The 11,038-nt window shown below is 48.6% G+C and overlaps 1 protein-coding gene across 1 annotated transcript in view; it reads left to right on the top strand.

Annotated features, from left to right (window-relative positions):
* LOC105537642 overlaps nucleotides 1-7,917 on the top strand; it is a 183,377-nt gene extending 175,460 nt beyond the window's left edge. The window contains exons 6-7 of the mRNA XM_011977287.1: nucleotides 4,762-4,931; nucleotides 7,625-7,917. Of these exons, the coding sequence (XP_011832677.1) occupies nucleotides 4,762-4,829 (68 nt within the window). The 3' untranslated portion in view covers nucleotides 4,830-4,931; nucleotides 7,625-7,917. The remainder of the gene's footprint in view (nucleotides 1-4,761; nucleotides 4,932-7,624) is intronic.
* The last annotated feature ends 3,121 nt before the right edge of the window (nucleotides 7,918-11,038 follow it).

Raw genomic sequence — 11,038 nt, 5'->3', positions numbered from 1 at the left:
AAATGGTCTTAGGTCAGGAAGGAGTGAATAGAAACATTTCTCCCAATTTCTGGGCTGGAGATTCCAAACTGACTCCTTCATGGCAGGCTTCCTTATCTCTGCAACCTTTGTTTACATGTTCCTTTCAGAGATTTCTAACAGGATGAAGACTTTGTTCCCTGGGATAAAGGTCTACCTCCAGGTGTGTGGGGAAGAGTTGAGAAGCTGCTAAATTCTTGGCTTTGACTTGTCAATGGTTTTTTGGAGAGCCTGGAGCTGGGGTGGAACTGATAAAATTTGGTAATTGCTTAGGCAGTCTCCACTTTGGTTGCTCCTGGGGCCAGATGCGGTTGGGCTAGAAACAAGATCAGAGAGTTCTGTCCGGTTTTCACTGCTGTTCCTGGGTGCTCTGTTATCCAACCAGGTCCTTTCCTACATTTTCTTCTTTTAAGTCTCTTCCTTCAGAGGGAAGAAAACAAAATCTATATGCTGGCTGGCTGTACACAGCAACAGGTATCACAAGAGGTTTTTGTCTGCTTTTGTTTCTGAAGGTTAACCCACTACCTATTTAGAGAGGCCAGGTCGGGGTGTGTGTGTGTGTGTGTGTGTGTGTGTGTGTCTGTGTGTATCTTTTTCCCTGGGGTGGGCATTTTCATTCAGGCAGGTGTTGTTATGATCCCCTGTTGGAGAGGAAGAAGTGAAGTTTTAGAGAGATGAAGTGCTTTGTCTGATGTCACACAACTGATAGATGACAGAGTCACATATGTATTCAGGGATCTGGTCCAAAGCCCAGAAGAAGGTGAGCCATGCATGGCCCGATGGCACAGAGCAGGAGCTCTGGTTGCACAATCGTGGGAGGTTACTTAATCTTGAGAAACCTCAGTTTTCTTATCTGTAAAATGGGACAGTATGTATCCCAGAGGGCCATCGTGACCATTTATCAAAGTCAGGTCCTCCTCCGTATGGAGCGGAGAACGGTGTCCAGCATGCAGTACATGTTCTGATGATCTTGGCTGTAATGATCATCCTGGTAGGGGTGGATTTGACCAGAAGCTGGAGTAACTGGTAGCTTCATGACCTGAGAGGTGTCAGTGGGAGGTGTGGGCCAAGATTGAGAATCTTGTCAGGGATGGCCAGGTGAGGGTGGAAGGGGTTTGAGTGAGGAATGGTCTTGAGGGAAGAGTTGGACAGACAGTGTCTTCTGTCTCTCTCTCTTTTTTTTTTTTTCCGTTTTTTTGAGATGGAGTTTTGCTCTTTTTGCCCAGGCTGGAGAGCAATGGTGCGGTCTCGGCTCACCGCAACCTCCACCTCCCAGATTCAAGTGATTCTCCTGCCTCAGCCTCCCGAGTAGCTGGGATTACAGGTGCGCACCACCCACACCTGGCTAATTTTGCACTTTTAGTAGAGACGGGGTTTCTCTTAATTGGTCAGGGTGATCTCAAACTCCCAACCTCAGGTGATCTGCCCGCCTTGGCCTCCCAAAGTGCTGGAATTACAGGCATACGTCACCATGCCTGGCTAATTTTGTACTTTTAGTAGAGATGGGGTTTCTCCATGTTGGTCAGGCTGGTCTCGAACTCCCGACCTCAGGTGTTCTGCCTGCCTTGGCCTCCCAAAGTGCTGGGATTTCAGGCGTGAGCCACCCTGCCCGGCCGGCAGTGTTTTCTCTAAGCAGAACTGTAGCCCTGAAGTACCCAGGCTAGAACTCTCCTGTATCGAATGAGGATCACGCCCTCATGCCAGCTGCTCTCATATTGCTTTGATGGCCTTTCTCAGAAAGGAGGAAGGTGGTGCCGGGTGTGGTTTTGGCTTCCTGCGGCCGCCCCAGTGCCGGCCTGACACTCTCTGAATCTGGTTCGTGGTTGGATCCGTGCGTCCTACAGCTCCATGTCTTGGCCTCAGAGAAATCATTTCCCTCCCGCCATAACTGTCCACCTTCAAAGGTCAGCAAAGGCAGTAGGCACTGCTGAGCTCTTGCAGCCTTCAGGGCTGAGCTGCTTCCTCTCCTGCTTCCAGTGAGCAGTTGCTTGAGGGTGCCTTCGAGAAGGAACCTCACCCCTAGTGTAACTTGAGCAGGTCTTTGCTCTAAACTCCTCGCTGGGAACATACCCTCCCATGGGACCTGGCATGGCACCCACCTCTGCAGAGCCACCCGTGCCACAGAATAACCTCTTCTCCCTAAACAGCCTGTGTGCTGTTGGTTGGAGTCTCTGAATGGGAGGGACCAGCTGAAGCATAACTGTGTATGTTCACATATGTGCCTTGGAAGAGTTTTATGCAGGAAAGGATTTGTAAATCAGAAAAAGGAATGCTGGTATCTAATTCCCTGTCCCCATTTTAAGTCCAGACCAAGTCACCTAACCCCTCGGGCTTGCAGCCCGCATCATCCACTGGGTGATTACCTTGAGTTATCTGGTTCAGTCCCTTTGCTCTGGGCACCCTCTTTACCTCTACGAGTAAACTGCAATTAATTTGACAGCAGGGGCAAGGGAACTGATGAGTCTTGGGTGCAAATCTTGAGATGCTTTGGCTCATTATCTAATTCATGCTTTTCTTTTTTTCTTCTTTTTTTTTTTTAGACAGGCTGGAGTGCAGTGGCACAATCTTGGCTCACTGCAACCTCTGCCTCCTGGGTTCAAGTGATTTTCGTGCCTCCAGCCTCCTGAGTAGCTGGGATTCCAGGTGTGTGCTATCACGCCCAGCATATTTTTGTGTTTTTAGTAGAGACAGGGTTTCGCCATGTAGGTCAGGCTAGTCTCGAAGTCTGGCCTTCAGTGATCCATGCTCCTTGGGCAGGGTGCCACCTGCCTGAATGAAAATGCCCACCCCTGGGAAAAAGACACACACACACACACACACACACACAGACAGAGAGACAAAGAGAGACCGACCTGTCCTCTGTCAATAGGTAGTGGGTTAACCTTCAGAAGCAAAGGCAGACAAAAACCCCCTGTGATGCCTGCTGCTGCGTAGAGCCAGCCAGCATATAGATTATGCTTTCTTCCTTCTGAAGGAAGATGCTGGGATTACAGGAGTGAGCCTGGCCCCAATTCAATTCAGTCTTTATGGGCATCGAACAAGGGCATTATTTATTACCCGTGGTTTACAGATGTCAAACCCAAGGCTCAGAGAGGGAAGACATTTTTTAGTCTCACTGCGAAAGTGACAGAGCTAGAATTTAGTCCCTGTCACGCTAAATCATGCTACATGCTCCGTCTAGTTCAGAGCCTGTTGGAAGTCGACACTGGAGTCCCTCGGTTTTCCTCATCAGGCTCCTGGTCTGATTCTTCCAAGATCAGTCTCTTTGCCTCAGCAGAAGCCAGCTGGGAATCACTGGCCTTGTAACCTCTTCAAGTGACCTCCTTGGGGTGTTGCAGAAGGAGCATAGGCATCTGGAGAACGATATTGTTTCTTCCTAGGGCTGGGATGGCGGCAGTATTCCTCACATCAATTCCAGAAACAGCGCCAGCCCTGCTTTCATCAGCGGGGGGCATGAAGAGGCAACAAGCCCTGATCAAATGTGAGCGAGATTGACAATCTCAGCGCTTTCCAGGGAAAGGATGCCGTCCCGCATGGCCTCAGGCCTCCGAGGAAGCCCCATCCTGAGACAGAAAGACCCCAAATCACAGTGTGTTTCATTTTGGCCAGAGATGAGGCTTACTCATCTCAGACAGCTGTGTCCACGGCATGTTCCTCAAGGACAGCTGCTCCAGATGAAAAGAAGAGATGCTCCCAGAGCCTTGAGGGGCTGCTGATAGGAACCTAAGGCCTCACCCTGGGGCTGTGTCCTGTGGCTTCAAAAATATATATATTTGAAAGCTTCTAGCAAAACAGATTACACAAGAACTCAAATGTAAGATCCCTTTGGGATTCTAACATTTTTTTCTTAAGGTGTTTAAAGAAAAATGACACCTTAAAAAGAAATGCCATTTGTTTTCAAAGCTGCAGCACCGGGGCACACGGAAGAGAAAGACTGAAGTGTCCCTGAAAATGAATGAAGATTCTAGTCTGTTTTTACTAATGTCCAAAATCTTAGGTTTATTGCCCTTGCGTTCCTCTGTCCCAGGGTCTGTGTGTGGCAAGTGAGTGGGTCTTGTTCGATGGTGCAGTCATCCTGTGGCAGAATGTATGCTCACACAGGGAGGTTTGTTGAGCGTCTCCTTGGAGCAGTCCTTCCTCTGGTGAGGTGCACAGGAGGGCAGCATGCCCATTTCATAGATAAGGAAACTGAGGCTGAGAGGGATGCAGCAATTTAAGACTCCTGGGTAATATCACAGAAGCCCCTTCTCTTTTGTGGTGTGTACTTTCTCTATCTGGGAAGTTAAATTGGACTATGAGGGTTGGACCAAGGGGTCTTCCTGCTTCTGCTTTCATAACCAAGGCTTTGCGGTTATGGAGGAAGAAAGAGCTGGGGTCTGTCTTGGCAACCCAGTGGCTCTTCTCCCCTATCCTCACCTGTCTTCTCATTTGACCAACATTTTTTAAGGGTTCCATGTACAAAGGAGGGGCTGCGGCCCTTTCCCAACCAGCACCGTAGCCCTGCACCCTGATATGGGATGGTTAAGGCACACAGACTTCATGGATGGGGGCCTAGGACCTCAGGTGGAGCAGAGGTGGACAGGGTATGGTCCGGCAGGTGGAGGTGCTGGAGAAAAGCCATGTCAGCCAGCACGGGAGCCGGGTGCGGGGTCTCTCAAAGCCTCGAGTCCCTGGCAGTGCTGTGCTCTGTGAGGCCTGCCTTTGACTCCAGGGCACTGACACTCATACCTTTTGCTTCTGCAGCTGACCACGCTCCCTGGAGCCTTCTCCCGAGGTGGCGCAGGTGTCCTTGGCACTTACAGCCATGGTGATGGTACTTTAAGTGGAGGCTGAATCATTTCTCCTTTGAGCTACATGGCACATGGCTCCCTTGGTGTTCCCATTTTACAGCCAGGACACTGAGATTTGGAGAGGTAAGTGGCTTACCGGAGGCCATGTGCTAACAGAGAAGATGAAGAGATGATTGAAGCAGGCCTGAGGGTCTATACATTTTCCACATACTTTCCATATCTTTAGAGGCCTGACCAAAGCAGAGCTTTTCCTTTCTTCTAGGTAAGTCCAAAGGCACCTGCCTGCTGGGCCCACTGTTTTCTAACTTTCCTAACTTTCTGATCCCTTGGGGGTGATAGTCAAATATTCGAGTCTGAGACATTGGGATACATGATGCCGGGTTCTGAGACTCTGTGTCAGGCCTGAACCCTGCATTTTGTGGAAGTGTGTGAGAGAATATTCCCCCAGGGAACATGCCTAGACACAGGGGGGTAACAGTTGCCCTCATGGGGAGGCATCTGTTTACTCGCTGCTATGGGACCATTTCAGCCTTTCACAAAACCACTGCAGGAGAGTGAGTTCCTGCTGAATACCAGGCCTGGTCTCTTTAGACTCATTATTCCCCAACTCCCCCGCCCCACAACCCCTATGCTAGTTCATCTCTAGCCACATTTTTATTGCCATCATCCAGGCCTGGGCAGGCCAAGATCTTTTAACAATTTTAATCACTGAAAATAATAACTGCATTTTTTTTAAAGCCTAACTTTTGGTAGAGTCAGCCCAAAATGCAGTCTTTGTGTTGCTATGTGGGAACTGGATTCGGAATTGTTCTTCCATGAGACTGTAGAGCAGAACAGCAGGGCCAGAGGTCCCAGGAGCTGGTCAGACCTGGCTCTGCTCCTTCATGGCTGAGCAACCTTGGGCATTGTGATTCATATTCTCATCTGCCTCCAAGTGTGGCTACGAATGCTTTTTATCCCACTTATTAATTTCTATGATTGCCATAAAATATTAACACAAATTTAGCATTTATACACCATTATATATTAATGCATAGTTTTTTTTTGGGAGCGGGGACGGTGTTGAGACAGAGTCTTGCTCTGTCACCCAGGCTGGAGTGCAATGGTTTGATCCTGGCCCACTGCAGCCTTGACCTCCAGGGCTCAACGGATCCTCCCACCTCAGTCTCCAGAGTAGCTGGGACTACAGGCGTGAGCTACCACGCCTGGCTAATTTTTTGTATTTTTTGTAGAGACGAGGTCTCACTATCTTGCCCAGGCTAGCCTGGAACTCCTGGACTCAAGCGATCCTCCCACCTTGGCTTCCTGAAGTGCTGGGACGACAGGTGTGAACCACTGTGCCTGGCTCATGTCCAGTTATCTAGGGCAGAGGTCAGACACGGATCTCTCCAGGCTCACATCAAGGAGCCTGTAGGCTGCCTTCCTTTCTGGAGACTGCGGGGGAGAGTCTGTTTCCTTGCTCATCCTGGGTGTTGGCAGAATTCGTTGCCTTGAGGTTGTAGGACTGAGATCCTGTTTTCTTGCTGGCTGTCCAGTTGCACTGAGCTTCTGGAAGCCTCCCCTCTAGGCTTATGGCCTCCTCTCTCCATTTTCAAGCCCAGCAATGGTGGGTCCAGTTCCTTTTAGGATTTAAATCTCTTCTCCCTCTTTCTTTTCACTTCTGTGATCTCAGCTAGAAAAGATTGTCTAATTTTAAGGATTCATGTGATTGGACTGGGGCCACGCTGATAATCCAGAATAATCCCTACTTCAAGGTCCTTAGCTTTAATCACATCTAGGAAGTTCCATTGCCATGGGAGGCAACATATTCACAGGTTCCAGGAAATTCCGACATGGACATCTCTTTCATTGGCATGGAGTGTGGCAGGTATTCTGACACAGTACCTCAGAACGGTTGCTGTGATGATTAAGTGAATGGATACATGTAAAGCACTTAAAATATTATGTTGAGCCATATGAATTTGGCAGCATTGAATTGTTGACCTATAAAAGGTCAACTTAATAGTATCTGGTCTATAGTAAATCCTCAGTAAATGTTTGCTGTCATTACTCTAGTGGTAGAAATGTCATGATTTATTTAGCCAGCTTGCTATTTTGGGGCATTACTTTTTATAGATTTATTATTATTTTGGTGTTTTGGTATATACGTGAATACTGTGATCATCATGCCTTTTTCAAATTTTATTCTGATTTAGGGCAATGCATGTCTTTCCAGGCCACACTCAGTCTCCTGCTCTGGTACCAGGTGTCTCTCTGGCCTGAGGGGCCCCTCTTTCTTGCACAGCCCCTCGTCCAGCACCAGCTCAGCTCTGGGCCATGGATGTGGGGTAGGAGTTTTCTCTTTTGGGAAGTGGGCCATGCCTCTCCTTCCGGAGACCATCCCCTTTGACTTCCTTAGGGCCCTTGGCTCTTTGAACCAGCCTGCAGGGCACCAGCCCTGTGGGCCCATTTTTGTCAGGGGACAACTCCCTTCCCGAGGGCACCCTGAGTCCCAGGTCCCCAGGCCCACAGATGTTGGGCCCTCAGAGTGTGATCCCATGTCCCCAGCTCTGTAACTCCCTGCATGTGGCTCTTAAGACTCACAAGGCCATGTTTGCCTTGGCCGGACACTTTCGCCTGTCAGTTCTGCCCGTTGGGAAGTGTCATCCTCGTTGTGTGAATGTGGAAGGGATCATGGAGAATTTCCATGCCTTGCCTAAGGTCATAGAGCTGGCATCTCAACCTAGGTTCATCTGCCTGTGATGCCAGGAAAGAAATCAGGTGTCGTTCTGTTCTTGTTGACCCATAACCACCTCTCATTAACGCTTCTCCTGCAGGCAACTACACAGCCAGTGATGGGAAAGCACCTAATTTCCATCTTCATACATTGAAACTGATGTCACTCACCTCTCCCCCTTGACCTGGAAGAGCCCCCCAAGGTTGCCATAGGGAACATGATTAACCATTCTACAGCTGCTGAAACTGAGGCCCAGGGAGTGTCCAGAGCTTTCTGAGGTCCACCATGTACTGTTGACCAGAATGAGTGATAGCCACCTGGTGTCAGTGTTGAAGGTTCTCATTCAGTAGAGCTGGGTTCAAATTCTGACTTGCCTGACCAGCTGGTGCCTCATTTTGCTTTAAGTATTGGAACCCCCAGCTTTATTGTCTTTCAGTGGGAAAGACTGTGAGATTCAGTCACTCCTTGAAGCTGGGCATCAGCTCTCCTGTCCTGTGTGCTGTTTAGGTAGTGGCTGTTCTGAAGTGGCTTTGGAAAACCTGTAATGAAACTCATCTCCAATGCTGAGATTTGTATAAACTGTCATTTTAACTGTGGTTATTATTCCTTAGGATTTGAGAAATAAAATCTGAGGAGGGAGCAGGGCCTGCCTCAGGGCCTCCTCTCCAAGTTGAGTGACCCATCTTCCCAGGTCTCCTTTTGTTCTGTCTTGAGCCTCTCTCCTGAGGTCCTGAAAGAAGAGAATGTGCTGTTGTGGGGGGCCTGGAAATGTCCCATGGACCACCTGGTGACTCAGTAAGATGATGTGTGTCCTCTGGGGACAGAAGGAGGTCCTGCACAGAGCGTTCTTGCCCACTGACGCCATCCCCAGATCCTAGTGAGGGGTCTGGCACATAGCAGCCTCCTGGTAATCTTAAGTGGAAGGACACATCTCTCAAGTGATCTTAGCACCATTTCAGGCAATGAATTCCAGCCTAGTGCTTTATTCTGGCCAGCCCAGGTGGGTCCATTAGCTGCAAAAATTAGTCGTGCTCAGTTTTAATGCAAATGAGTAAGTATTACTTTATTGTATTGATTGATAAAGAAACACTCTTTGTATGATATCAAGACCATGAAGAAATTGCAGAGACATAGGTGGGGTCTACAGCAGGGTTTCTCAGCCTTGGCGCTGCTCATATTTTGGGTCAGATGATTTGTTGTGGGGGCTGTCCTGCGTATTGTATTGTAGGATGTAGCTCAGCATCTCTGGCCTCTACCCACGGGATGCTAGTAGCACTGTCAATCGCAATCCCAGCTTCCAGTTGGGACAGCCCAAAGTGTTTCCAGACATTGCCACATGTTCTTTTGTGGTGGTGGTGGTGGTGGTGGTGGTGTGTGCATATGTGTGTGCAAAAGGCTCCCTTTGTTGGGAACCACTAATCTAGAGACCACCTAATAGGGTTGGCGTGGGCTCTTCCACACAGCCTTCTGCTTGCACACAGACAGGTTGATGGACAGTTGGGTTTAGGGAAAAGAATACTGAGTTGAGGGTTTACAGTGAATTTCATGCCTGATGTGGAAGATGAGTGTTCCGTTCCTGGCTATAGGACGTGGAGCATATTACTCCACATGTGCGAGAAAAATTCATCCTATCTACTTCAGGACTTTTGTGTGATTACAGAGGCAAGATAGTCTGGCGGTTTTCATTCCATGGGCACTCTCTAAAAAGTAGGGGCTATATTTATGATTAGTAACAAAAAGCCTCTTAAGGAAAATTATTTTTGGCTCTTGTTCAAGGTTCGGTTGACCATTTATTTTTAAAGAGATGGGGGTGGCCCAGGCTGGAGTACCGTGGTGCCATCCTAGTTTACTGCATCCTCGAACTCCTGGGCTCAATCGATCCTCCTGCTTCAACATCCCAAAGTGCTAGTATGATAGGCATGAGCCATTACACCTGGCCCATTTGACTATTTTTTATGCTTGATTGTAGAGAAGGGAATGTCAGTCATGAAGATCTAAACTATAAAACCTGCATGGCTTGGAGGCTGAGCATGGATTGTGGTTTAAGGAAGCCGCAGGTTCAGTTTCTGGTTATGCCACTTGCTAGCCATGGTGAGACCTTGCCCAGCTTTCATCCTCTCAGTTTCTTTGTCTGTAAAATGGGGACAATAAGAGTACTGACCTCACCGGGCTGTTGTGTTAGTGACTGTGCTGCCTGTATGGGCCCTCCTTTATTTGAATCCCTCTGCCACAGTTGTCCCATTTTTTTTTTTTTTTTTTTAATGGTGACCCAAGTTCCATTATGGACGATCAGGCATTCAGGGGAAGGAGGGATCCAAAGCAGAGACAAAGGCAGCCAGCCAGCTCATCCCCTCTGCAGCTGATACCGAGGAGGAGCATGCCAGTGGGAAGAAGCGCGGCCATATGGCCGGCAGGATGCCTCACTGGTAACAGTCAGCCCGGCCCCTTTGAAGTGGTTTTAAGACCAATTTGGTAACTTGATTTGGAAAGTGGTATCGATGACTCCGAGGGCGCAGGCTGCTCATTAGCTGCTGTCTGGGCCCAGCAAATTGGTTTAAGTGGAGTGAAATTGGTTCCTTCCCTCCCCGTGCTCATGGCTGAGGTCCAGGCCCGATTGTAATGGGAACCTCTCCTGGGCAAAGGACATAGAAAAGCTTTACAGGGAGTCTGACCCTCCTTTTTCACATGTGAATTCTACTTTCTCCTGGGGGTCAGGGCAATAGGCTGATAAAACATAAAAATGAACCTGAAGTGGGTGGGGTGAGTGTGTGTGTGGGAAGTCGGATCAGAGGAGAATGAACAATGAACAGTTGCCGAGTATTTTTCAAGGGCCAGTTAACCATTCCCCTGTTGAGACACCGTGCTTGAAGCATTTTTTTTCTTTTCTTTCTTTTCTTTTTTATTCTCCCATATTACAAACACTGCTGGGAGGAACATCCGCACGTGCTTTCTCGGTCACTTATGTGACAGCTCTTCCAGGATTTATACCCCTAGGCAACTTTGCTGCCTTGGAGGCTAAGGAACATTTTCTGTTTTATAAGATGCGATCACATTGCCCTCCAGAACAATCATGCCGATTTACACTCCCACTGACTGTACACAAGAGCCCTGTTTTCCCCCATCTGGTCACCCACATTTGATAGGTCAGAATTTGGCTTTTTGCCAGTCTCATGGGGGAGATGCCATTTCTGGTAGTTCCCTTGATTGCCGGGGGGATGAGCAGCCTGCCCTCACCTGCCCCATGCTGAAGGCCCTCCAAAGCCAGCATGAATCCTCACATTCCCTGGTCTGTGCCCTGACAACCTAGGAGGACACGCTGGTCTTGTCCATTGCTTATCTGAAATGATTTCCTTTCCCTGTTCCTTTTGTTGCCTTGAGTATCGGTTTTGGACCTCCCACTGAGCAGTTTTTTCTGTTACGTAGCCATGGACAGGACTGAGTCCTTTGGAAAATGATCACATCGCACTGTTGTTCCCATCTGTTCATTTTTTCCTTCAACTAACCAACATTATTT

The sequence above is a fragment of the Mandrillus leucophaeus genome, unplaced genomic scaffold (assembly GCF_000951045.1).
Source record: "Mandrillus leucophaeus isolate KB7577 unplaced genomic scaffold, Mleu.le_1.0 Scaffold177, whole genome shotgun sequence".
NCBI lineage: Eukaryota > Metazoa > Chordata > Mammalia > Primates > Cercopithecidae > Mandrillus > Mandrillus leucophaeus.
The sequence above is the reverse complement of the archived record's forward strand: the minus strand, read 5'-3'. Positions and strand labels throughout refer to the sequence as shown.